Below are 27,798 nucleotides of genomic sequence, written 5' to 3'. Positions count from 1 at the left end.
ATTTACGTTAGCGATCCAACTACCAGGTTCTTTCTACAAGTAGATGGAGTGACAGCGGGGACGGCCAATCACATGTACGTTAGCAAAAGCCAAGAGCCAATCAGAGAGTGATATTTACGTTAGAAGCGGGACTTCTAGCAGAGAGCGACTGTTAACCCTTTGTGTGCCATAATCATTGACTAAACACTATAGGCAGAGGTTGGATTAATAGGGACTACACAGTAGTGGCTGCATATTGGTAGGGATGTGTCCTAGCCAAGGTTATAATAGTTTTGGATTTTTCATTATAGTTTAGTTTTATTTAGTTTTGACTTTTTTTTTTCTTTCTCTAATTCAGTTAGTTTTAATTAGTTTTTAGGGCAGGTTTACTAGTTTTTATCAGTTTTCGTTATTTTCTAAATGTTTAGTTTTAGTTGAGTTTTATATTTTTTCATATCTTTTCTCTTCTTCGCGGTCGTATTCCCATAAATCTTAAACAGGACTCTGCTGCTTTCTCCCAACTTTAGTCTCCATGTTTCCAGGTAAAGTGGGGACCAGAAGACGACTGGAAACGACAAGTTAAATATCATATTGTGACAGCAGATAAAATTGCTTGAGGGAAGTAAATCGATTTCATATCAATCCGACTTTGGCAAAGACGAAAACGAAGGGAATTTTATCCATAATTTTTATACGTTTTAGTTAGTTTTATAAACACACAATACATTTTCAGTTAGTTATCATTTTTTCTTTTAATTATAGTTTTTATTTATTTCAGTTCACGAAAATGTTTTACAATTCTAGTTTTAATTATTTCGTTAGTTTTCATTAACGATAATAACCTTGGTCCTAGCATCCCTGTGCAATTCTACACCCCTGTCTGACTATCTGTGAGAGGTTCTGGACAAATAAATCTGTTCTATGGAGACCCCACCTCTCTACTTCCAGTACTTCAGGGATCTGGTACGAACATCTTGGTCCAGATACCACAGCACACCTTCAGAGGTCTGATGGAGTCTAGGCCTTGGGTCAGAGCTGGTTTTGTGGGAAAAGGGGAACTACCCAACATTAGACAGGTGGTGATGGTGTTATGATTCCAAAGATGCTTGATTGTTGAGACCTGGTTGTTGTCCTTTAGATACTTTTGGTAGGTATGAACCACTTGACACAGGGAATGAACATCATATCATCTTCAAATGTTCACTTGTTGTCTTGTATATCCCACCCACTGACAGATCCCATTGTAATGAAAGAATTAAAATCAATACCACTTTGCCTGTCAGTGGTCTTAATGCTATGGTATATATCCCGGGGCTTGCTTTCTTTTGAGAGTCTGGTCCCGGCTGCTCTGAAGCTTCGGTGGATTTCTCCCAAGTGTTCTCTTCCCTTTAATGTGTCCCAATAATTATTTGTCAATATTTGTTTTTTATTCTATTAAACACTTGCTTTCATGGTACTTTTCCTTCATGCAGTCATTCAATGTTGTAACATTTTCTCCCCACATCTAGTTTGTCACCCTCTGTATTAACCTATTCATACAAATCCCTCCAGAGTGTCATTATGTCTTTGTCTCCTGGAGCATTCACATTTCCTTGTGCAAATAGAATGGAAACTCTAGGCATTTTGGAAATAATTCACTGACGACAGGTTTTATTTTTTGATTTGATGTTCATTGAATTTCCCAAATGGTGATTCATAAAATCAATTTATTTCCATATTGGAACTTTTGCCAGCTGCAGTTTATCTACCTGATTTATAACATCTTCTTTAATAGTAGCAGTAAAAAGTATTCAAATTATGAAAATGTTATTTTGAGTTTAGTGATTTTACCACTTTTTCTGAAGCTAAAATGACAAAATGTAGTATTAACAGTGATGAGCAGTCTTTGATTAAGTTCTTAGCAAAACAGATCACTTACACAACAAATACTAATACATCCCATATGTTGTACTGAAATTGGATTAAAATGACATATTTAACAAATATCTTTTCATAAGAATTAAATACACAAAAAATGGTTCTTTGAGTCTTAAGTTCAGTGTCCATTGTTGAGAACAGTCCATTAAAATCCAAACTCATCTTGGAGATTTTCATTCTCATTTATTACTTGAACCTGTAGAAAAGAAACAGGAAAATGAAGTCAGTTTGTATGTAAAGTAAACGTAACACAATATACCTGAAATGTTGGCATGACATATCAATAGTCTGCATGTATTTATGATTTATGAACAAAATCTGTCTCCCCTTAGGAATCTTCTGATTTCTTCACTTAAGTTTCTTCTTAAGTACATGTGCCAGTATGCTGTATGTTTACGTGGTACATTATCGTCAAATGAACGTCATCTGTTTCACCATCAACCACAGTAGATATTTATGCCACTGGTATGCATGTATGCTCTTTGGCCTGGTTAGATGACCGTCTCCTCACTTAGTGTGTATGTGATAAGTTGGTGTCTAAGCTGAGCAGTAAATATTACACTATGTCTCTTTTGGACTGATTAATGTAGACCGGTTACTTCTGGACATGAGAAAGGGTGGTTTAAGGTATAAAAAGTGATGCATCTTTGTACAGTATGTTTTCATTTGTTTGTTCATCATCTGTTAACAGCTTCCTGATCACTCAGAATAAGAAACTGGAGCCTTAAGAGTTATTCTACCACTATGTACTGTGTGTGTATATATGTATATATATGTATGTATGTGTGTGTGTGTTTATAAATAAATAAACACATACACATAAACTATTTTTCTTTATTAATTTTATTTTTCTTATTTACCTCTTTTTGTTGAATTGTTTTCTTTAACTATTTCTTTGTCCTTTATTTGGGTTTTGAGTGTTTGGCCTTGGGTGGTGGGTGAGAGGGGAGTTGACATTCAGGTGTGACAATCGATGTTTATTCTGTATTTTTATATCCTATGCTGTGCATCACAGTGTCTGTCTAAAATGTTCGAATGTTCTATAAATAAAGTAAAAAATAAAAATAAAAAAGGGTTAATCTACCACAACACTTTACAAACGGGAAAATTAAAGAAAACACTTTGTTTGTCATCTTGGTGGAGACTCACCTGACTATTTCCGACGCCTCATTTTCTTGCAGATACAGACAGATATGAGCAGTAATAGTAACAGCAGAGCAGCCCCTGCCCCACAGACAGGGATCAGGATGGACCATTTGTTTTCTGAGGAGAGACACACGGTTCTTTTACTCTTCTATATGTTGTACCGTACATAGCCAGCACTTACAGTTAAGTGGATGTTGCTCCCTAAAATATGCATATTATATTTTTCTCCTCAAAAATCCTTCAACCTATTCAGCATCATTTCCAAGAAAAGTAGATTTTTATTTTAGTTGAATGCTATGGTGATAAAATATGCAAAACCAGGCCTCAACATCAGGCTGAAATGCACGTTCTATCTTCATTCTTAACAATAGTGGAGAGGTTGAATTTCTTTCATCTAATGGGCGTGTGTTTCACTTGTAACCACAAGCACTGATGCAGGGGTGCACCTCATCTCTGCAGAATTGAGAGGATATTTGCAGAGATTGTTCAGTTTGTTTGTGATTTTTAAACGTTTCCAGATTGTAAAACCAAAGTAGATGTTATGTGGATTACCACCTTAAGCAATAATGAAAACTTGGGCAAAAGTAAAAGACTGTATCTGGCTAATGAAGCAAACTTTCTGAAACTCCTCCTCCACCACAATTTAAAATAAACCTCCACTACATCATGTCCTGTGAAATGGGCGGAGAAGCTAATGTAATCCAGTATATCTGCATGGGGTATCTCTAAAATATTTTGTGTGTTGACTTTGTGTTTACAAGTATTTTACATGGTTTTGATCGACTGTGCACAGGAAAAATTATTGAGCATTTTTTCCATAGTCAAATGTATTTTCCTCAAAAAGAGTAAATTTGGCTCTATATTGATATTTGGAGAACTCTACCCAAAGAGTAACTTTTAATCTTTTAGAGAGGGACCAAATCTTTCAGAGTAATGTAAAATTTTCTTCAATTGAGTAAATTTTACTCTGTGTGGGTCTTATTTTAAACTGCATAATGTTTTGCACTTTGGCCAAATCAGTTTAATTCAGCTTTATTATCATTACACTGCATGTACACCAAGTAGCATTATATGGCTCCTTGAACTGGTACAGAAATAATAAATTCTGCAAAAAAAAATGAGTAAAAACAAAAAATAGTGGTTATGACAAAACACAGTTACCATTGTAGAATTAACATATAAAAGTAAAAACTACTTGTATACTTGCTTTCTGAAAAAACAAAACCTGTGTATAGAAATATGAAAGTAACACCCACACAAACAGCTAGATTTACTTTGTCTTTAAAGCCATTCACAAGTCCCCTAATGTGGAAAATGTGTCAGTTGACAAAGTGAACCACAGACTGTACAGGCTAGTCCTAGGCCCCATTTAGCTTTGTTGATTTTGCAGGACTGTAATGATCATACATATTGATTTATCAGTCACTTCATCAAGATACAACCAGAAAAAATACAGGAAATAAGCGCACCGTATCCAAAACACACACACACACAAAACAGAAGTAAATGTCTTCTGGAGTGAGTCAGCATTTAGTGTGACCATCAGTTCATCTTGAATCCTTTTGAGTCTTGAAGTTGTCTGCCAGTTTTTGCTTTTTTTCTTGTTTTTTTTTAAGTGTTGTACACATGTCGTATCTCAGGTTATATCTTGATGCAGAAGCATGAGTCATTATGATCTCTCTAAAACAACAACTCTAGCTGTAAATGAAATCAAATATAAATCAAATTTTGCAATATTAAATATCTGTTAATTCATGAAAATCTTCAGTGTACTTTCAAAAATATTCTCATGTAACTGGTACCCTGACCAAAACATCAGCAGACTAATGAAATAAAGTGTTCAGGGTTTTATCTTAATGCACATTTCACATCACGGTAAATACTGAGCATACGAGGGCTGTTCAATAAGTTCATGGCCTCACCCAGAAATACTGGTTGTTATAATACAGGATGTTACATTCTTTCGTGATGGGATAGTGATGCTTGAACATCGATGGACCAAGTGCATTGCTGTAAATGGAGATTATGTTGAAAAATAAAATATAAATTATCAGTCTGTGTTGTTCTGTTCTGGGTGAGGCCATGAACTTATTGAACAGCCCTCGTAATATACAGTACTGTGCAAAAGGCCAACACGAGGTTTGCTGGTTTAGTAAAATTCCAATGACCACACATATGCATTTCTCAGTCTGTGAATTAAGATCCAATCTGGATATATGTGAAGTAATAACAGCAGTAAAAACAAAAGTTTCAGGAAAAAACAGCTTCTATAAACCAAAGTGGTAGTATTTATTGTGACTTCTCTTTGCACTTAACATGTCTTTAATCCTTTTGTTCAAACAATATGAGATTCAATGCATTAATTTTGTGTTTTTATACCAGGTTTCATTCAACACACGTCAGATGTTTCTAACTCTGCTGCTGCTTCCTGTCATGGGGTCAGGGGTCAAACTAAATACTGACTTTAACCTCCAGAGCCCATTTAGTTCAGTTTTTTGTGCATCTTTTAAGACTGGGCACATATTTTCAGTATTTTCTTCCTGTATCTGAAGAAAAGAGAACGAGAACTAAGTATGTATGCTCATTCAAACCCTGCAAAACAAACAAAGCTAAAGAGGACCTAAGACATTTGCACAGTACTGTAGATGAATAGACAACCTGAATAAAGAGTTTGACGTTAATGATGTTCTTAACTGTGCAAAAATGAGAGTAATGCATCTTGTATTTTTCATCTCCTATAGTACAGGCATTGTCTTTTTTTTGCCTGACTAAACTTGAAAATGCTCTGTGTGCTTGTAATACTTACCATGCACATCCAGGTCCACTCTAATGATTCTCAGAAGGCGCCCATCATCAATTGAGAATATCTCCACGGTGTATTGACCTGCATCATTCTTCTCCACGCTGCTGATTTTGAGCGTGCCATTGTTGATGAACATGTCCATTCTGTCCCTGAATGCCTCATCTATTGTTACTTTTTCATTTTTCAGTTTGAACACATTTGTAGTGTTTTTTGTGCAGTGTATCCGATATCCACTTGCATTGGTCATAAGCTGGATGTAAATATTTCCCCCATAAGGAGCAGAGCACAGAGATGTGTTCTGGGTGGCATTGCATTTGGTTTCACCAGGTGTAAAGAAAGCTGAAAAGACATATCAAAGACCAATATGTAAACTCATTGTGGTTAAAGCAGTAAATGTACCAGCTTGGTCATGTGTTGAAGTTGAGATCTTACCATGAGTTACTCCAGTTAACATTACAAAGAGAACAAGAACTCGCATCATCCTCTGTCATGAAAGAAACTGTATAGGAATGAAATAATGAATAGACTCCAGTTAAATGATGAACAAATGCTGCTCTGACATGCAGTGGGTCTCTAATGTGCTGAGGAACCTCAGCCTAAAACCTAAACGTATGATCAACAGGAAATGGTGAGGTGTATGGGTGGTGGTGACATATAGGCCACTGAAGGAAGGAAATGAAGCAGATTATTTCACTTCTGCTTCATTCTCACACATGTGGCAGCCTGTTGCAGTGTTCTGATCCTTAGGAAATACCTGCAGCATGTGAAGTAACGTTTATTCCCTCTCTGTTAAAACCCTAACAAGTGAAAGTGAATCTCAAGGTTTGAGATATGAGATGTGTTAAAGGTCTGTGATGTTTCAGTGTCAGCTGCAGCACATCGTATCAGCAAGGGAGTAGGTTTGATTTTGACATTGGTGGGGACACAAAAGTGCTCCAAGGCAGCACTCCTGAAAGTTGATGTTTTTTTGCATTTGTGATCATAATTTCACGTCATGTAGAGCTGATCAAAAAAGCAAATAAAGTCAGAAAAAATTTCAGTAATTGACATGATAATGCATATCTGAATATCTAAAGACAACACAAGAATTTAATGCATTCTGCAAAGTTATTCTCATGACTAACATATCCATTATTATTTAACCTCACCTGTGAATTTCCAGCCTCCCCTCCTCTACCTCCTCCTGCCTCTCCTCCTCCCTCCTCTCTACTGTCTGTCACCTGACATAAATATGTTGATGCATGACATATGAACAGATTAGGGAAACAATGATCATAGAGTTTGATGGTACAGTTACTGCCTGAGCAAAAAAGGCTTTTACTTTCACTTATTACATGTAATTTATTCCCCAAAAACATGGATAAAATCACATCTAGAATCACATTTAGAATCTGAGGTTTTAGTGTATTTTCCCCACAAATTTTCTTTATGTGTATTTTTTAAACAGTTGCTCTCTTCCATAGAAATATATGAAAATAATAAGTAAAATAACTTTTAAAAAGTGTTTCTGTTTAGTGTCTTTTATTCAGTATCTGTGTCGTTGAGCCCGTACAGTTCTATACCCTTGAACTAACTTACACTTTGACTCCTAAAGAAATGTCTTCTAACCAGTTTTCTTTTCTTTGACATCCTTTACATCCTAATTACCAAACACACACACACACGCACGCACGGAAACACACACATGTACAAATGTACATGTAAATGACACCACTGATATTAAAATCCGTCTAGCTGACGTGACCCAGGCAGAACAAAGGAAAACACGTTGACAACTTACGTCAGTGATCCAACGACCAGGTTCCTTTTAAAAGTAGATGGAGTGACAGTGGGGACGGCCAACCACATGTACGTTAGCAAAATCCAAGAGCCAATCAGAGAGTGATATTTACATTAGAGGCGGGACTTCTAGCAGAGAGAGACTGTTAACCCTTTGTGTGCCAAAATCACTGACTAAACACTACAGGCTGCGGTTGGATTAATAGTGACCACACAGTAGGGGCTGGATATTGGTAGGGATGTGTCCTAGTGTCCCTACGCAATTCTACGCCCCTGGGTATCAGTTTACCAAAGTGGTTTGATTTGTTTCAAGTCGTTCTTCTTCTTGCACTTCTCATGAACATGAAATTGGAATTTCACATATGTATTGGCATCTATCTGTCTGTCTGTCTGTCTGTCTGTCTGTCCGTTCATCCATCCATCCGATTGTGCTCTTTCACCACCCAGTTGCAACATTGGTGTTTCCTAATTCTTAAAATTTTTCCTGCACCAACAAACCAGTCTGTGTTCAATTTCTTACACAATGAGGAAATTCGACCCTGAACTCTGAGTTACTAAACCATGAGATGTTATTTCCTCAAATATAATCAATTCCATCATCGTTATTATAGGCTTTGGAGAGCGATTTGAACATGTTTTTGTTTTTTTACATTAAAGTCTTTCACACTATTCATTTATTACTCAGCTGTTTTTTTCCTACTCTCTTTTCCTTCTATTAATCCATTTTGACAATAAAATCTTGCAATAAAATATTTATAAATAGTGATTCTGCACGATATTAATGAGATGAAGTCTAAACTAAAGTGACAAAACTTGTGGCCTTGATCACATATCAATGTACTGATATATATTAATGATAAACCTTGACCATACAGACATACAAATAGAGGTAAACACTTTACCAGAATAGAGGCAGACATCTGCCTTTAAAGTCAATACTGTAGTACTGTATTAATATCTGAGTAACACACTAAGTGTTTCTCCTGTTGACCATAATGTTCCTAAATGAATTCTGTAACAGACAAATCTGTGAATAATACAACTCCCCCATTTAACCAAATTATCTTTATTTTGTGTATTCCATATCTAAAAACACCAACAATTCCAGTTTTGATTCATGTCTGTCTTTACTATCATAAGGAAAAATGAAAACACTCTCCTAATGTCAAGAATATCAACTGTTTTAGCAAATATGTACATGTGATTACAATAAATAGACTCAAATACACAACGTAACCCAGCATTCACTTTAATCTGAAGAAGGCTTTTCTGACAGGATAAAAAAAAAAAAAAAACACATCCTTTATATGAAATTAGGTTCGTCAGTAAAAGGAAAGAGATGTAGATTGAGTGATAGAAATGAAGCTTCACATTATTAACAGAGGTAGTAATCATGTAGTATGCTCAGTATAGTTGCTGAACATTTTTCCTTGATATCCTTGTCAAATATAGTGATTTTTCTTTTATTTAACAACCCTGTCCTGAAGGTGTCTCTTATTTCTGGGAAGACAGTCTCCTCATCTGGTAACAGTGGACACTTGCTCTCATACTTTTATCACACAGAACTAAATGTATTGTCAAAGTCACTTTCAGGAAGACTCATAGTTATTATAATAGACTAGTTTTAAGTCTATAATCTCATACTGGACTGGTTTTATGTGATCATTTCTTTTAGCGATCAACATGTGCACCTCCAGTCACAGCAATGTAAAAACCCAGGCCTTTGTGCATCAAAAACAAAGGCCATCAAAAAGTCCCAGCAACAAGCAACTTATCCATCATGTAAAAGCAGTTTCTCCAATGTCCTCTCTATATCCTGTTGGACATGATTCTAGCGTTCAGTCTCCTGAAAAATGACCTGCTTTGGGACAGTTTCAGCTTCTTCCTCCAGTCCTTGTTCTTCTTCTGGTAGATGTTGTCCCAGCGGTCCTCCTCCTCATCTCCCACCCAGGGCACCCACACACCTCCGTTCAGGTTAGGGTCCGCCCGTGGGTCCTCTGACGGGTACCGCACTGGTACCGCAGTGCGATTGTGGTAGACCAGTCTGGCCAGCAGCGCTTTCACAACATCAGGTCTCTGTTCAGAAAGATCATATCGTTCATAGGGGTCTTCAGAGATGTTGAAAAGCCAGACTGATTTCTGGGGCTCGGTGTGTCGCTCCAGGTTCCACCAACCACCAGGGAAACCAGGAAGCATCTGTGGTGGAGTCCAGTCTCCGTAGCCAGGGTCTCCTGTGAGCAGTTTCCAGTCTCCAACTCTTATGGAGGCCTGAATGGCTGTATTCCAAATCCCAAAGCCCCTCTGTAAGGAGCCACTGCGTGCATGGTTATACAAAGGGTCGATATTATGCAAGATCTCAAATCGGGGCGACTCCTTGTCCTCACTGATCGCTTCCCAAATATCAAACCCATCCACCCCCTCAGTCAGGGATTTGTTTCCCCCTGCTAATGCCACCAGTGTGGGATACCAATCAGTGATGTGCACCAGAGCTTTACTCACTCTCTTCCTCTTCCTCAGCAGTGGGCTGTGGACAAACCCCAAACCTCTGATGCCTCCCTCCCAGTAGGTGCCTTTCCGTCCTCTTAAAGGCCAGTTATTGCCACCTGACAAAGGCTGGCCACCGTTGTCAGTGGAGAAGATGATGACACTGTTCTGATAGTAGCCATACTTTCGAAGTGCATATGTTATATTACGAACTGCCTCGTCTACAGCTGAGACCATAGCAGCATATTTCCTGCGTGCCACGTTGCCCAGTTCCCGGTATGGATAGATGTACTCCCGTGGGGACTGCAGGGGCGTATGAACAGCCTGGAAGGAGAGGAAGATGAACAGCGGCTGAGACTGCGGATCATGGGTTGCCAGGATCTTGCGAACTCTCTGAGCGTACAGATGAGTGGAGTATTTGCCTCTCTGACTCCAGGCTACGCTCTCCCCTTCATGGAGGTCAAAGCCACACATTCCTGGGCCGTCACAGGAGTCATAGGTGTAGTAGTTCACACTGCCCGTTAAGGAGCCAAAGTATGAATCGAAGCCACGGCGAGTGGGCAAGCACTCCTTCTTATAGAAACCCAAGTGCCACTTGCCCACCATGTGGGTGGCATAGCCAAGCTCCTGCAGCCTCTGGGGAAGAGTCACCTGGTCAAAGGGCAGGCAGTTGGGTTGGCGGGGCCGGATGATGGAGTGCTGCAAGCCAGTGTGAATTTGGTACCTGTAGTTGAGGAAGAAAAATTAGCATTAGAAGGATGAATACATCATAATTAATAAAAAAAAAATATCCACATAATTGTATGCCCGAAAGTAGGGGCGTGCAGAAATCTACCACTGTCTTTTTACGTCATCCATCCATGTATTGCTCTTATCTTCTATTTATTTTTTTTTTTACTATTTTACTGCTCTTACCTCTGCTCTCGTGCTATTTTTAATATAGAGTTGCTAAATGTTAAAATAACCATACTACCAGACTACCTCTTCATCACATTTGATTACTTTCTTTTCTATGAAAATGTTTCATTGTGTGTCATGTTCACTCCATGTTTGCTTGTTGTCTTGATGTGGATATGCTGCCTATATTACCACAAAGCCCAAATGACGAAAAAAAGTGTAAGTATGAAATAATAACTACCATCCTGTATAATGTTTTCCCAGGCCTACACAAAGACATAAAAAAGAAATTGGACACAACTTTATCAAAGCAAGAAATGAAGGGAGAAATTGTTAATAGCAGTTGTGAAAATACTGGAACATGTTTTGTGTTTTTTGTCTAAATGATCTATTTTTACTGTTATCTGTTTTAGAGGCTGTACTTTACTCTGTTGCTTTCCCTATTTTGAATAAAGAAAAAGTATGGATGCCAAAGTGAGTTTTTATGTGACAACAGGGGCAGATCTACAGGGGGGCAAGCAGGGGCTGCCACCAAACTGTACAGTCTAGCCCACTGAGTTTCCTTATAACTTCTGTTTTCTCACAACTGTATTTGTAAAAATGTTAACACATGATATGATATAACTATAAATACTTTGGGAGTTTGTTGTTGTTATTTTCATGTTTTTTGTTAAACCCATTACCATTACATATATATGAGGAATTCCACAAACTGTCCTCCTTTGTTACCTACTAAAAACCTCCTCTTACCTCTAAACCACCACATTATTATTAAACTATAGATCCTACTCACGTTGGAAAGCAAGCCTGTGTTTTACTTCATTTATCTAAAATTAGACTCTACTTTCATTTAGCTAATTTTTTCCACCTACATCTGACCTCATTATTTATATCAAATATTCCTTAATTCTTAAATATCTTAACCGAATAAATGTCAGGGTTTTGTCATGATGTCCGCATGTTTTCAGATGAAAAAACAGGGAAAAATATTTTCAATTTATTACACAAAGTAAATTTTTGTGTTGAATTATAGCCTGTTATATATGAAAGAGTAGCGGCAACACTGATTTCTATGCATTATTACTTATTTGTACTGTGTCAAGCAATTACATTCATACCACTAAGCACAAAAACATGTGCTCATTTATATTTGAATGGGTTTCAATGGCACATTTATTGCACTTAACAGTATAATACCTGTTTGTACACAGTGTATTTTAGATTATTTAGTCATTAATCTTCATTTAACCAGGAAGTCTCAATGGGATCATAAATCTCTTTTGCAAAGGAGACCAGAGCCATAAAAAATTAATCCAAACAAGATACACAAATGAACAATAAAACATAATAACATCTATTCAAACACAATGGCTTCTCAAGAAAATCCTACAAGACATTCTTCCCTCACAGCATTCTTTATGATACTTTTAAAATCATTAATGGATATGAGTGTTTTTAGTTTAAGACATTTTTGGAGACTTACTGTCAGAGGTGGAAATAAGATCAAATAAAAATACACCATCTTGATTCATTTCCAAAAACAATGAAGAATGAAGGTTTAAACTGAAAATCATGCGTAATTTTGTTCAAATTTTATGACTCGGATTAAGGGTTAAGGAGATAAGGCAGTTTTGTGCTAAAATAAACTGAAAATCATGTGTAAGGTTATTAAATATTTGATTCATATTAAGATTTAATTGATAAGGTTTGTGCAAAACACATCAGATGAGTCAATTTGAGATGTTTCCAGTAAGACCAGTATGATCCCAGTCTTCCAGGTGACACATGTCCATACCTGCCTGTGATGAACTGGCTCCTGGATGGGGTGCAAATGGGTTGGATGTAATAATTCTCCAGTTTTACTCCAAATGCAGCCAGTTTATCCAGCGCCGGCGTCTTGATGTCAGAGCTGTGATAGCCTATGTCGTTGAATCCCTGGTCGTCCGTCATGATGAAGATGATGTGAGGAGGCTGCGACACTGGAGCGTCCTCTCCAAAAGTGTGGACCGGCGGCTCGTTCTCCACCTGGTTCGGACTCATCCTGTCCCAGCTCAGGTACCCGAGGCTGAGCAGGCTCATCATGGAGAACCCGGTCAAGGCTGTCGTCGCCATGGTTTTTTCCTTCTATTAAAGTCAAAGCTTTCACAAAATCATCCTACACTTGGGCTCAGAGGAGGAGAAGAAACCCTGAAGCTTGTTGCGTGTTTGACTCCTTGGTAAATACACCAGTGACTCTGTGAAAAGCTACACCTCCATCCTTGCTGAGGAACCTCTCCAAAATGTTTCAACCTCTTGGCAAACATTTCCCCTTCCCTAGTGGTCTCAGTATCCCCGCCCTTTTGCCTCACTGCGTCAGTAAAATAACAGACAAACATACACATACTGTAGTAATACATCCAGGTGTTAACAGTAGTTTATATGTGAGTGTATTTGTATATTATATTGATTAAAAACAGCCATAAAATGTAAATGTGCTGCTGTATAATCCTTCTATCATATGTTCTTCATTAATGCACATTTCATGGTAATTTGATTTCAATGAACCACGCTTCACAAACTACTGGAAAGCATGAAAAATATTCCCATCTGACCTGATTTAGCAGGGGATGACAGAGGCTCTACAGAAAGACCCTCACTCTGGAAAACATGGTGTGTGGGGGGGATTTGAGACCCAGGGCAGCCGTGGGGCCCAACAGACACAATCACAGACACTGTTCCCCACTCCACTCCACAAGCACGCTCTTATTATTTCTGCTGTTTTACGAGTACTGCAGACCTGAAGAGAGAGACAGAGCAGACTTCCCAGAATCGGAGCTGCTGATAACATCTCCAAGAAGGCGTCAAAGAACCACTTTACAAATCATCCAGCGGGTCAACAGAAATCTGCAGGGCTCCTCTGTGGGTCAAGGTCCCTGCAGGATCATTTTTGTTGACCTTCTTCATGCTGAAGATTTAGTTGGACAGGTAATACACAAGGTAGAGCTGGTAAACACTTCTTGACATGTCATATAACTCTAAAGGTGGATATATATTTGAGAGAATTAGATGGCAATGATTTTGCACATTGTCAGATTTAGTGGTAACTGTTATCAAAAAACCTCTAACAGAGATTCATTTCACCATGATGACAAAAACTGTGGTGTCCAAGGATAAAGCCCCCATTTAGAGGGTTCATTTGATTTTAGGATCAGATCAGAGTTAGGTTAACCCTTTATCAGGCAAGTGACTATTTTTGGTCATTTCCACAAACATTAAAAATGGGGCCAATGTCGTGCCTCAGTGAGGTCAAGAAGCATATTGGTTTTTATGACACTATACAGTGATTCAGAGAGGTTTTACAGACATTTTGAACCTGTAAATAGTGAACATGAGTGATTTTTGTCAATTCATAACCTTTTTACAGTCATTTTATTGCATGTGTTTACTTTTTAGCAAGTGCTGCTTAGATGTTTTATGGCAAGAGGACAGAGACTAATACACTGAGGTTGAAAATTTGAATTTCAGAGTATTTCAATGAGTGCCTTATAAAGGGTTAAGGATGAGGACATTAGGGCTGTGAAACCAATACAATCTAATGAGCTGATAATGGTGGAGGTTTCCAGACTTTTGCCACTTAAATATTTAACCCATAAAGACCCAGTGCTACTTTGTAGCAGTTCCCTAATTCATTTTTCACAATGTTTGACCTTTCTTAAGTGATTTATCGCCATTCATTAGAATATTATCCTCAGTATTTCAGATTTTTTCCGTGAAAATCGTGTATTTTCCTATATTTAATTTAGTGGTCATGTAGAGGTTCATAAAAGCTCAGATTGAAAATTACATCAGAAACAGAGAAAACTGAAGAAAAAGTGACTTTTTCAGCAAAGATATGAATAACTGAACATAAAAACAAGTGTATAAACCTACTGTCATTGATCCAATTCCATGGGTTTTACTGGTGAATCAGTGTTGTAGAGGATTACTACAGAGCCAAATGGGCCATATCTGATGACCAAGCAAAGATTACAAACTGCATTTTACACCAATTATTTACATGGATTGATAGGGTTAGTGGATCCACAGGTATTAAACATTTTAGATCAGTAGATGGTTTTTGTTGGTGGTTGATGTTTGGGTCTTTATGGGTTAATATCAACTAATTTCTCACAAGAAATAAATGAAAACTCAATATTCAATATTTTTGTCTGTTTTGTTGGGTTCCTTTATCAAATTCATTCCATGTATGATCACTCACACAACTTTCACTGTGCTATATGTGAAAATCAAAAGGTTAACAAGGTGAAACATGACCAGCAAAGAAAAAATTAGATGTGACAAAGTAAGGATTTGGTCAACACACTCAGAGGTAAAACATCACACCTTGCAAATGTTGATATTGGTTACACAGAGACTTGTGGGCATGGAGGTCGCTGAGCAGTCAAAGGCGGAACCAGCCTCCTGTAAAGGGCATGAAGTTGCGGCCAGGGATGTTTTCCCAACAGTAAAGGCATCTTTGGAGCTGGAGCAGTGCCCGTCGGAGTGAGTGAGTTTAAGGCAGGTCAAGTCCAGAAAAAGGGAGAAGAGAAAAAAATGATTGAGGTGCACCTGAAGTTTTACGCCCTAGTGTTTATTTATGCAGTTTTCCTAGAGGGAGAGGCTTGGATAGCTGAAGGTCTTCACAAAAAAAAAAAAAAAATTCCCCCAGTTGAAAGACAGAGCTGTGCAATCGTACTAAATGGTCTGATATGAACCGCAAAGAAAAAGTCACAACATGTGCGACACCTTGTACAAATAAATACAAGCTGAGTGTGTTGCCAGGAAAGACAGAGTCAGGTCTTCAGACAGCATTACATGTGACTCATCAGTTTTCTGTTTGTTGGACATGTTTCTGACAACTCACCAAGTCAACAAGACGTCGACCCACAGCCGACACGTCATAAACACAACAACACACTCACAAATATATTAACATAAACATGTGCCCACAATCCACATACTTTTAATCCCTGTGGAAAGGCCTTGATTAGCTGATACCTGAGATATCCACACATTGCATCAGCTCATCCATTTATAAACCGTCTTATTGCCAAAATACTTCTACCAAGAACTCAACCATGAACCGAGAATTTATTTGATCACAGCATTAATGGAAACAGTTTGCTTACAATATACCACAAGTAGAATTCAAGTAGCCTCTTAATGTTGAATAAACATCGTACTCGGTCTCGGGAGGTTATTTTCAGGTATTTGTTGGTCATAACATATTTTTGGGCTGCTGTCACAAAGTCAAAATGAACCAAGAATACAACAAAAAAAATAACACAGAGGCCCATTAGCATTCTTGTAAAAGTGCGCCAGAAATATGATACAAACAGCAGGTGGTGATCTTGTCAGGTATGTTTAGTGTAAAATAGAAATGCTGTTTTAATGGGCAGATCATACTGAGTTGGATTGACCCTTTGTGGTTCAGTGGTTTAAGTCTGTATATTACATCGTACTTAAATCTAACTTTACATGAGGTGTCAGTTTGGGATTTCTAAGAAGGAGGATTATTTTTATTAAATGTATTTAGAAATAAGATTGGAGCACAAATTCAAGGTATTTACACAAGTGTCATTTATGTGGGATTTGTGGACCAGAGGTTACATAAGTACACATATCATTTACTCCAGTGGAAATACAGATACAGATAGTAAAAATTCAGGCTCTAAACGCTAAAATTATTGGCTCTGAAATTAATTTAGTGTTGTTACATGTTTCACATCATCATCTTCTTCTCATGTCTTCTTACATTTTATTATTATGATTTATACGGTACTTTTGTCTTGTTCAAAGCTCAGATTATGAATCAGAGATGACAGGTGTGTGTAACAGTGTAGACCCACATCAGTGCTGTTTTTCCAGCACTGCATGTGGTGTGTTTTGTGTATGAGTGTAACTTCCACTTTGCACTTCATAGTTAAAGTTGACTTCTGTGCAGATCCAGGATCCAGTTATGTCACCAGAGTAAACGTTGAGCTTTGTGGGCTGAAATGTGTCGACTGGTTGGTCCATCTCCTGACACTTAATGGACAGAGGAAGGAGTCTGGATGCATAGACCCCTGACCCCCTTATATCCTTTGCAAGTGAAAATTGTTTCCCCTCATACCAATTAGCAATAAAACCACAGAAAAATCTGGAACTTTGTGTAAAACCCAAATAAAAAACACGAAACAATACTTTGCAAATCTCATAAACCCATATTTTATTCATAATAGAACATGGAAAATATATCAAATGTACAAATTTTAACAAAAAATAAGATAATGTTGGACATGATGGCAGCAGCATGTCTCCAAAAAGTTGAGATGTGGGCAACAAAAGGCCGGAAAAGTAAACAGTAATAAGGAGACAGTTGAGGGAACATTTTGCAAGTAATTATATCAACTGGCCATAGGTCAGTGTCTTAGAGAGGTACACTGTAACAAGTTTCATGTAGAATTTACAGTAAATACCAGGCAAAAAAGTTGCCAATAAAGTGCTGTAAAATTGTTCGCTAATTACTGTAAAAATAGTTACAGTATATTACCGGATACTTTTTTTTTGCTCTATATAAATTACAGAAATCTATTGTTGTTTTACATTAGAAACAACCATTAATTGTATTTTAGTTTTCTTTAGTTTTGACTGCTCCAGTTCAACTGTAGCCGTGCTAATAGCGCTAACTGAGCCTGGACTATAAGAGGCATTTCCAGATAGGGCTAATGCACGTAGCTACTGTTAGCTTAATTTTACCGGTTTCTTGCAAGCTAACATTTGCAAAACCAGCGCATTCTGAGTCCCACAACCCGTATATTTCGTATGAAACACGACTAAGATAAATAAAATAATGTGAAATACAGTCACTCACACAAATAAAAAAAACATTATTCTTACTGAAATGCTGGTTTTGACCCGTCTACATTACACACTGAGTTAAAATAGACATGTACATGGTCAAATTATATTGCATGAAGTTAGTAATTGAATGACATTTTAATTTTGTGGGATAATAATATCTTACTTCCACTTCATTGAGTACATGGATGTGGAGTTTACTCCCATATGTCCTCCTTCATGTCCTTTTTCATGCCTCCTAATGCCAACAGTGTGTAACTTTTTGTGTTTGTATTGTTTACAGTCAGGACCAAGTGAAAACACAAGCATCCTGTAATTTTACAATGTGATACTGTCAACAAATGCTTAAAGTTACTGTAATTTTTTTTTTTTTTTTACCTATAATGCATTGCAATATACAGTTACACCTTGTAAATTATTAGAACAAGAAGCTACTGTAATTTTTTTACTGTAGAAATTGCAGAAATTTGTTACAGCGTAGCGGTTCATCAATCTACAAATATATATATATACATATATACATATATATATATATATATATATATATATATATATATATATATATATATATATATATATATATATATATATATGGAGCAGTTTCCAAATAATGTTGTTGACTGTCACCATTTTCACAGACTAACATTGTTAATCATATTATATTGTTGTTGTCTTTTTTTGCCCTTTGCTGCTAATGTTGGTAATTTGGGAAAGAACCTTGATACTCAGTTGTGTTACATGTGTTTCAGTTTTGTTATGTCTTGTTTCACCATTTTTGGTTTGTAGCATTTTTCCTTTGTGATTTGCACCAACGGATGCACCAAGAATCTTTTTTTTTTTTTTTTTCCATTATTCAATTAATTTAGGTTGAGATCTGTCATGATGTTGTAAAGGAAATGATCCAAAATAAATGAATCAATAATTCCCCTAAAATGCATTAAAACTAAAAGTAATGGGGCTGTTTTGAGAATGTAAGAACAGAGTAGATATATGTGATGAATTGTAAGTAAAAAGTTTTGAAGTTAATAGTACAGATAACTGTAAAATCTACATAATTACAGTCAGGAAGGGTTTGAACTCAGCTATTTCCTACCTTTTGTGTGCACATCTGTTTGTTTGTTTGTTTGTTTGTTTGTTTGTTTGTTTGTTTGTTTGTTTGTTTGTTGTACATGAACCTAATTCATCCACATTCTGCCAGAGGATGTGAACAGGTTTATGGAACATTAAACCTTTAACAACACTTCCTTTTTTCTGTGTCTTAATTAGACGTGGAAGAATAAAATCACAATCACTGTAGTTTAATCCACTTACTGTCAGCGTGAGAGTCTAGTAAATGCCTTTTGTTTCTGTGGTTTCATTACTCATAACCTTCAAGCAAAAGCAACATGAAGTCAGAAACTGCGACAAACACAACTTCCACAACATCATTTTTACATCACTTTTCTACCACATTGTAAGGCTGTTTTAGGGGAACTATGAAATGAAATCATGGGCTGAAAGGGAAGCAGAACGACCGGGGAATTAGGCTTACGACTACTGCTGCTGCTCTGTGTCGGTCGCCACCAGATGTTGGCTTTGGCTAAAGGAAGAGGCGCTGTTACTGAATAAGTCTGCACCCCTTCACCACGAACACTAACCCCTTTCTAATCAGCGCAGCCCTGCCAGTAAGCCTGCACATTACTCCCCCTCTTACTCCAATTTTCTAATCTGAGTAAGACTGGATGGTGGTTTTCTTTCTTCCTGTGCGCCAACTCAGAGCCAAAATCCTCACTTCAATAGAACTGTATTCACCTTACCGCCCTGTTGCTCTACAAATGTACCTTTGTTTCAAGAGTTTCCTCAACATTTTTTCCATCTTTTATCATCTTTTCAACTTCAGTTCATCAAATCAGGGTTATTTCAGTCACCTCCCTCTCTCTCATTTTATTTTACTTTAATTTACACATTTACAAGGCATTAATTTCTTCTACAATGTCAGTGATTTTAGATGATGAAGATGTGTTTACAAGTAATGCACCATCATTACAGAGCAGTGGTTCTCTAACTTTTTACAGTGGAGTACCCCCTGAAATATACTTTTTTAGCCAAGTACCCCCAACTCTCACTTCAGCATTTCTGAGTGAAAAAAATTAGGCCACATTTGTTCCTGTGCCAAAACTTTGTAAACAAACAACATATATTTAACTGTAATATATAAAAAATAACACTTTTTTTTTTAAGTAAATTTTGTGTGCAAAATATAAACTGAAAAATGCCCTCTTTCATTGATAAGAAAAATAAATAAATTGGTCATTAATTAATAAATTACCCTTTAATCAACAGAAAATAATAACTTAGCAACTCAAATAAACTCATTTTGAATAATATAGAATAGAAATGTTCTTAAAATGTTACCAAAACTAAAGCAAGATGATTGACAATAAAACTATTATATGAATGTATTTATTGTGTTTTATATTTACCTCCGCCAAGGAGGTTATGTTTTTGCCAGGGTTTGTTTGTCTGTCTGTCTGTTTGTCTGTCCGTTAGTGTGCAACATAACTCAAAAGTTATGGACAGATTTTGATGAAATTTTCAGGGTTTGTTGGAAATGGGATAAGGAAGAAATGATTAAATTTTGGTGGTGATCGGGGGTGGGGGGGCCCACGGGGGGGGCCACTGATCAGCATTGGCGGAGGTCTGCGCTCTCCGAGTGCTTCTAGTTCAACATTAATTCTCATTATTTATTTTCTATTCAGTACATGATGACTTATTTAATGTATTTTTCAAAAAAAACTGTCAAGTACCCCCTGGGCTTCTTCCAAGTACCCTTGGGTATACGGGAATCTCTGTTATAGAGTATCAACTACTTTGTGGATTTGTTTTATTGTGTTACTATATGAGCTTCAGCATAGACTTTGTATGCCATGTTGTTGCCATGTTGGCTTTTTGGAGCGAGAAGTGACCATATGTGGACAAAAGGGGCGGGGCTCCATGTGCCTCAGCGGTCAGAGGTGAGTTAAGGCTAAGCACTACCTGACTGATTTAGTAAAACCGTAAACTTCTTCTACTCTTTAACAATGCAGTTTTACAGTTTTGTTAATGGAACATATTAACTCAAACTGTCTGTCAGGAAAAATGTGTCTCTTATCAAGTTCCAAATAAAACAGATCAGACTGGAATGAGTCCTGGAAAGAAAAGACTGACTTAATATTTTAGTTCAACATAAGTCTATGAAAGTCAGAGACTTTTGGAGCCGTCAAATGTTACAATTTTATGTTCACTTTTTGCATTAGTGTTGCTGTGAAGCCTTGTTTCTTGGCTTCAACACACACACCCTCTATAAATAGCAGAGCTACAAATTAAAATAAGTATTTACATAAATGACATATAAATGATGTACCAAATTTCTGATAATTATAAGTTATGATGGTGCTATGCTTGTGCTTGTTTGTTAAAAGTGAGATAATAGCCAGATTATTATTATTTCTGTATACATTTCAGAAGCAGGGCTACACATACATCTCTCAAGACAATATTTTCTTATCATTTTAATTACTAGTTTTCTTTTGTGGTCCATCAAATCTATAAGAAATCCCAATGTGCAGATTTTTTCATCAGTTCAGCTTCACTTGTTTAGTTTTGTTTGTCATACATAAATATACACAAAAAATAAACAAAGATTTATAATATACATATTTTTCTGATAAAACGATCCATTGTCATGTCATCCTGCTTAATATTTTTTCTTAACTGTCAAAAGGGAACAAAACCAAATATTACTTCTAATTTTCTCATTTTTGTCATTTGCACGTTAGTTTGATAATGTTTTTTTATTTACAGCCAAAGTCAAAACTAAATATTGTTTATTTGCTGGATTAGCTGCTTCCATGAGTCAAAGAAATTAAATGGACAGAAGATTAAATTTTATATTCTTATATTAAAACGTAACCATGCATCAACAGAGCTGCTTTTGCACCATTTTGGCCTGAAAGCACCACTATTTTACCTTTTTACTCTAATCTCTCTGTCTATATTCTCTGTAACTGTAAAAACAACTTGTATTGAATGTTTATTCCATGAGTGAGTCAAAGCGGAGCTACATCAGCCATGTGTGACTGTGAAGCTGTTGGAAAAAACCAACAGAGTTTTGCCTCGTAGCTTCTGTGTACATTATAACATCACAACACCCACACGTTAGTACTATATATTTAAAGAACATACCTGACGTACAATGTAAATTTAATTTATTACGCCACACTTGCAGAAACAAAATGCTTCATGTCTTTTGACTTAAATGATGAATCCAGTCAAGTCTCACTAGTGGGACCTCACAGGTGAGCCTTGCAGTCCTGGCTCCAACGCTGGCCTCGGCCCCTGAGGGAATGTTTGACTTGGCTTTGTGGAGCCACGGCAGCAGCTGAGCAAAAAGGCCAGACACAACACTTCATTACAACCCACCTGGAGAGATATCTGAAAGGGACTCAATGAACAGTCACTCTTGGACTGAAGGAATAGGTGCATGAAAAACCCTCACAGAGTTTAAATACCCATCGGTTTAAATACTGAGGTTGAATGCATTTTAAAGCAGCCTGTTAAATTAGTTTTATTTCGGTGCCAAAAAGGGAGCACTGACAGGCTGTGACACATTAAAGGTCCACAGTAATAACAAATTTCACCGGCTGTAGTTGAAGGTAATTACCTGCAGAGTGAGCACAGATGTGAACAGCTAAACATGTGGAATGTAAAGTAGATTTATTTCCTGTGAAACAAGAGTGCCATTTACGACAGTAACCTGTGCGAATATCCCCATCACTTTTCTCCAACATGTCATCAAAGCCAAGGGAAATGCTCAACTGCTTTTTTCCTGTGTTAAAGGAGATGAAGTTATTCAACACCTTCTGTTTCTACTCCTCTGTCTTTTTGTCTTTGGATTTTACTCTTCCCTTTACTTCACTGTGCTATTTCCAAAGTGTAATTTAACTCTAACCAGTTATTCTATTACATATATTATTATTATTATTATATATATTACCGAACAGGCCACCCAGCTCCTGGTGCAGACTATGGTTATCTCCCGTCTTGACTACTGCAATGCTCTTCTAACGGGCCTCCCAGCTTGTGCTGTCAAACCACTACAAATGGTCCAGAATGCAGCAGCGCGTCTGGTCTTCAATCAGCCTAAAAGGGCACATGTCACCCCCTTACTCATTGAGTTACACTGGCTACCCATAGCTGCCCGCATCAAATTCAAATCTTTAATCCTAGCCTACAAAATTCTCAGTGGGTCTGCTCCTGTCTACTTAGGTGCACTAATAAAAGCTTATGTCGCCCCACGACCACTCCGCTCGTCTGGGGAACGTAGTCTGGTGGTCCCCAGACCTTGTACAAGACAATCCAGGCTCTTTTCATGGGTCGTTCCACGTTGGTGGAACGCTCTACCAAGTGCTACAAGAACAGAGTCATCCCTGCCTATCTTCAAGAAGCTCCTGAAGACCCAGCTCTTCCGAGAGCACCTCCTATCCTAGCACTTTCAAACATTCCATTTTAAATATTCTAATAAGGTTTTTCCCAGGATAACCACAGATTCTTTCACGATTATCTCTGGACCTGCTGCGGTGGTCCAGCCTCTTCCCTGCCCTCATCATCACCACTCACTTATCCTCAACCGCCTCCATGTGTCTCCCCCTACTCCCCCCTTCTCCCCCTCTCCCCCAGTCTCTATCGCTCTCTCTTTTTCCCCTTCTCTACTCTCTCTCTTTAACCCCAACTGGTCAAGGCAGACGTCCATCCTCCAGGAGTCTGGGTCTGCTCGAGGTTTCTGCCTGTTAAAGGGAAGTTTTTCCTCGCCACTGTCACCAGTCACAAGTGTTTGCTCCTGGAGGATTCTGTTGGGTTTCTGTAAATTGACTTAGAGTCTGGTTTTGACCAACTCTATATATAAAATGTCAAGAGATAACTTTTTTGTAATCTGGCGCTATATAAATAAAATTTGATTGATTGAGTGATTTAATTGGTTTTCCCCTGTAAGTCGCTTTGGAAAAAAGCGTCTGCCAAATGCGTAAACATAAATATAAACATATATGTCCTCAAAATTCCACAGGGATTAATAAAACATTTATCTAATTTTGCTTAGTTGAAGACTATGCTGAAGCTATATTATGTTTCCCATTTTGTAAATAGTTATTCTTCTGTAAGTCCTTGGTGGTCTGTTCCATCAACACCCTGAGAATGAAAGCTGAGTCAGCCTCAAAACCAGATGCTTTGCCCAAACCTGTGTGTGTGTGTGTGTGTGTGCGTGCGTGCGTGCGTGCGTGCGTGTGCGTGTGCGTGTGTGTGTGTGTGTAGGTGTGTGTGTAGGTGTGTGTGTGTGTGTGTGTGTGTTCAGCAGAGGTTGTGGAGGATGGTTAAAATCAAGCTTGGTGAGACCCACTGCGCATTGATGTTCAGATTCTTATACATACTGCTTTCTTCTTCTGGTTTTGCACCATGAATGGGAGTCTTTCAGTGGTTTGCTCCTGCTGACCCTCTCCTTACCCAATACTCTCCTCCAGTTTGACCCAAGGTCTCACCACCAGCTGCCTCTGATCCCCTGCCTGGCATCCTCTTGTGTCCAGACCCCTTCAGACTCCTTTTAGTTCCAGTAGTTTGTGGATCGTCTAGCTCTGTGATTGAAGGATGTTTTTCCTCCCTGAAGAGATTTAAGAAGAAAGCTGAGTCAAGAAACCTGGAGCCACAACAGACAAGGCTGATATGCTTAAAAAAAAAAAAAAAAAAAAAAAAGGAGAAGAGATCATTTATTTGAAGAGTCATAGGATAATATCAATGTTATGAACCTACAGTCTGGTTCTCCGCTTTGTTAAACTAATAATCCATTTAACTAAACATGATGGATTCATGTCCAGACAGCTATTTATTTTTTTAACCTATGCTTCAGGGTTATTTTCAGGAGATTTTACAAAGGACACACATGTCATTATCTTTTAATTATCTCTTCCAAGGCTCCCAGGTCTTTACAGTGTGTCTGGAGAGTGGAAAGTTAAAGATATCATGAAAAAACAAGTGAAACTGCTATCAAAACAATCATGGTCTTATTTCAGGTCAGTGAGAATATTCTAACCTAAAATCACTGTTATATTTGCACATTTTTATACTACTTTCGTTTTTTTTTAATTGTACCCTTTTTGTACATTATATAATTTGCACATATTTTCAATTATACACTATTTTATGTTTTATATACAGACACAGGTCTGTATCTTTTGTGTTGTTATTTAAATGTAAGTGCACTGTCGCTGGCAGTGACCACCTGCAATTTCATTACACAACTGGTGTAATGACAATAAAGACTTTTCTATTCTATTCTGTTCTATTCTATTCTATACAACGAGCCATCTGCCTCTGTTCATCTCCTCTTATAGTTATAGTGCTTGGTATCAAATAAAGATAGTAATGCCTAAAAAAATCTCAGAAAAAAACACCACCACAAATAAATCATCTAATGTATTAGCCCTAATCAGTACATGTTATTATGTAACAACAGGAAACCCAATGTTAGATCTGATGACTTTTCCCAAAAGTGGGTGATAAACTCATAATGAGGGGGTCTTGGAATTTGAGATTAAAATAAATAAGTGTGGGTATCTAATGTTATTCTTATTTACAGACATTTAATTGAAAGATGGTATTATATGCTAAGTTCATGTTGTCATTCACATTGAATTAAATATGGATTTATATAAAATGATAAAAACCTTGTCAAAGCCTTCAATACTGAAATGCCATTTAGAATCAAGACAGCTTGGAGAAGTGCAAAAAAAAAGATAAGGAAAGTGTGTAAACAGAGTAACACAGTAAATATTCATCAGCAGCACCCAGCTGTGATTTTCACTCAACTGTTAATAGACTGATGTGGTCTAAATGCAGAGATGAAAATATGGAGATGGATTGGTTAAAAATGCTCATGATCATGCTGCATGTACATGTATTTATTGTATACATTTGTTTGGTTTGCATTCTGTGAAACCATGACTTTGGGAATATTTGGGTCCCAGAGTGTGACCAGTTGAGACCCTCAGCAACGGGAGACTCTTCCTGCTCCCACACCAACAACCAAGACACACAAACAGCTCCCAATGGACATTGCTACATTTCTAATTCTGTAATTCCATTTATACAGTTAACTGTGACCGACTTGTTAGAACTGTGTATTAACATAATGAGTCCTTTAAATTTAATGCAGAGTTTACTTCTATTTTTGAGTTAATAAGGAGGATGGATTGTGATCATTTTACTAATATAAAGGATCCTTCACCGGCCATAGTGTTGGATACTCATTTAACTGGCCCATATGAACTGAAATGACTGGCATTCTTCTTTAACCCTTTTCCTTTTGCATTATGTGATTTACTACTTTACTTTGCTTTTATTGCCTGAGTGTTTCAAGGATGTGGAACTACCAGAAACCACAAAAAGCTGGAGAAGAAGGAAAGTCTTCACCAAGCTGCTTGACCAGCAGGATAGAGGGAGAGCTGCACCTACAGAAATACAGGTCGTTGTTTTAAGATTGTACAGCCAAACCCAGCAGCTTGATCCCTTCCAATGTAAGCATCTTGCCTAACTGCCTAACAGATGAGACTGGTCATGCATTGACTCACATAAAAGCAGTGGCTCCTCTGTTCTAAGATTCAGATTTTTTTTTTTTTTTATAGCTCAGGGTTGACTGAAATGAAACTGAGCTGCACTGAACTCAAGTTATGGTACAGAGTGGGTTACGATATGAATGGAAAAGTTAGTGTATCCAAAGGCCTGTGAAAACAGTTAAAACCACTGTAAATTGTAAAGGATGGCAAAAAATGACTTACATAGGACCACAATAGAATTGAAGAAAATAAAAAAAGGCATTTTTTTTCTATATATTTCCTTCCATTTTTAAAAAATAAAATATTCTGATATGCATGGAATATATGATACAGTTGCGGAAAAAATTTTTAGACCATCAAAGCTCATCAGAAACAATGGTTTTGCAATCAAGTACTAACTCCTGTGTGTATCATGTGACTAAAACAGACAGAAAAGAAAACATGGAATGTCTAAAAGCACAGTACAATGCCATAGCTATTTATGTAAGAACTTAAGTGATTTTGTTTATTATCAAGAAAACCATGGAAAATGGTTAGATATCAGCTGTTAAATTAAACTCTTAAGAGCTATTTTGGTATTATCATTATATTTGTCCAAACAAATGTATTTTTAGTTGTACCAGGTATTAAAATGAACAAGAAATTGAAGAAAACAAGGGTGGTCTAATAATTTTTTCTGCGACTGTATTTTATTGTTTAAGCCAGGGGTGTCAAACTCATTTTAGTTCAGGGGTCACGTTCAGTTAAATTTGATCTAAAGTGGGCTGGACCAGTGAAATACTAACATAAAAATATATAAATAATGCCAACTCCAAACTTTTTGCTATTTTTTTAGAGTGAAAAAAGTACAATTACATTATTAAAATGTTTACATCTACAAGCTATCCTTTCAAACAATGTGAATAAAGTTAACATACTGAAAGCAAAGTGTAATTTTAACACTATTATGCTTCAGTTCATGCATTTAGTATCATTTCCACATGTATGTTATAACTTACAGAACACAGTGGATCTACAAATACACAAACATTTAAGAACAGGTGGAATATGATTAAAACAGCACTTACTTCTCTTAAGACATTTCAGGTTGTACATATTTGTTCAGGATATTCAGATTTCGTTTTGCAAAATTATACTTTGTTTTAGTGCAAATACATGAAAACATTTACAAAGGTAAAAATTTTGAGTTGTGAGTATTTATAGGTTATTATGACCTACTTGAGATTGAATTGGTCTGAATGTGGAACCTGAGCTAAAATAATTGTGGATATCTTGGTGTAATTTTTGCACCAAGAGATTTTACAGATTTTTTTT

The 27,798-nt window shown here is 37.1% G+C and overlaps 1 protein-coding gene and 2 long non-coding RNA genes across 3 annotated transcripts; 1 reads left to right on the top strand and 2 right to left on the bottom strand.

Moving 5' to 3' along the window:
• Nucleotides 1-951: 951 nt before the first annotated feature.
• On the top strand, nucleotides 952-26,123 carry LOC115427156 (uncharacterized). The gene is made up of 3 exons (XR_003936441.1): nucleotides 952-1,066; nucleotides 21,725-21,736; nucleotides 26,113-26,123. It is a non-coding gene; the product is annotated as an uncharacterized LOC115427156 (long non-coding RNA).
• On the bottom strand, nucleotides 1,666-6,453 carry LOC115427155 (uncharacterized). Its single transcript, XR_003936440.1, has 4 exons — nucleotides 6,278-6,453; nucleotides 5,849-6,184; nucleotides 3,046-3,159; nucleotides 1,666-2,092 (listed from the first exon to the last, which is right to left on the bottom strand). It is a non-coding gene; the product is annotated as an uncharacterized LOC115427155 (long non-coding RNA).
• arsia (arylsulfatase family, member Ia) lies at nucleotides 8,735-13,117 on the bottom strand. The gene is made up of 2 exons (XM_030145588.1): nucleotides 12,801-13,117; nucleotides 8,735-10,832 (listed from the first exon to the last, which is right to left on the bottom strand). Exons 1-2 carry the CDS (start codon nucleotides 13,115-13,117, stop codon nucleotides 9,434-9,436), a joined length of 1,716 nt encoding a protein of 571 aa, XP_030001448.1. The 3' UTR covers nucleotides 8,735-9,433.
• Nucleotides 26,124-27,798: the final 1,675 nt, after the last annotated feature.

Source organism: Sphaeramia orbicularis, chromosome 10 (assembly GCF_902148855.1).
Source record: "Sphaeramia orbicularis chromosome 10, fSphaOr1.1, whole genome shotgun sequence".
In the NCBI taxonomy this organism is placed as follows: domain Eukaryota; kingdom Metazoa; phylum Chordata; class Actinopteri; order Kurtiformes; family Apogonidae; genus Sphaeramia; species Sphaeramia orbicularis.
The sequence above is the reverse complement of the archived record's forward strand: the minus strand, read 5'-3'. Positions and strand labels throughout refer to the sequence as shown.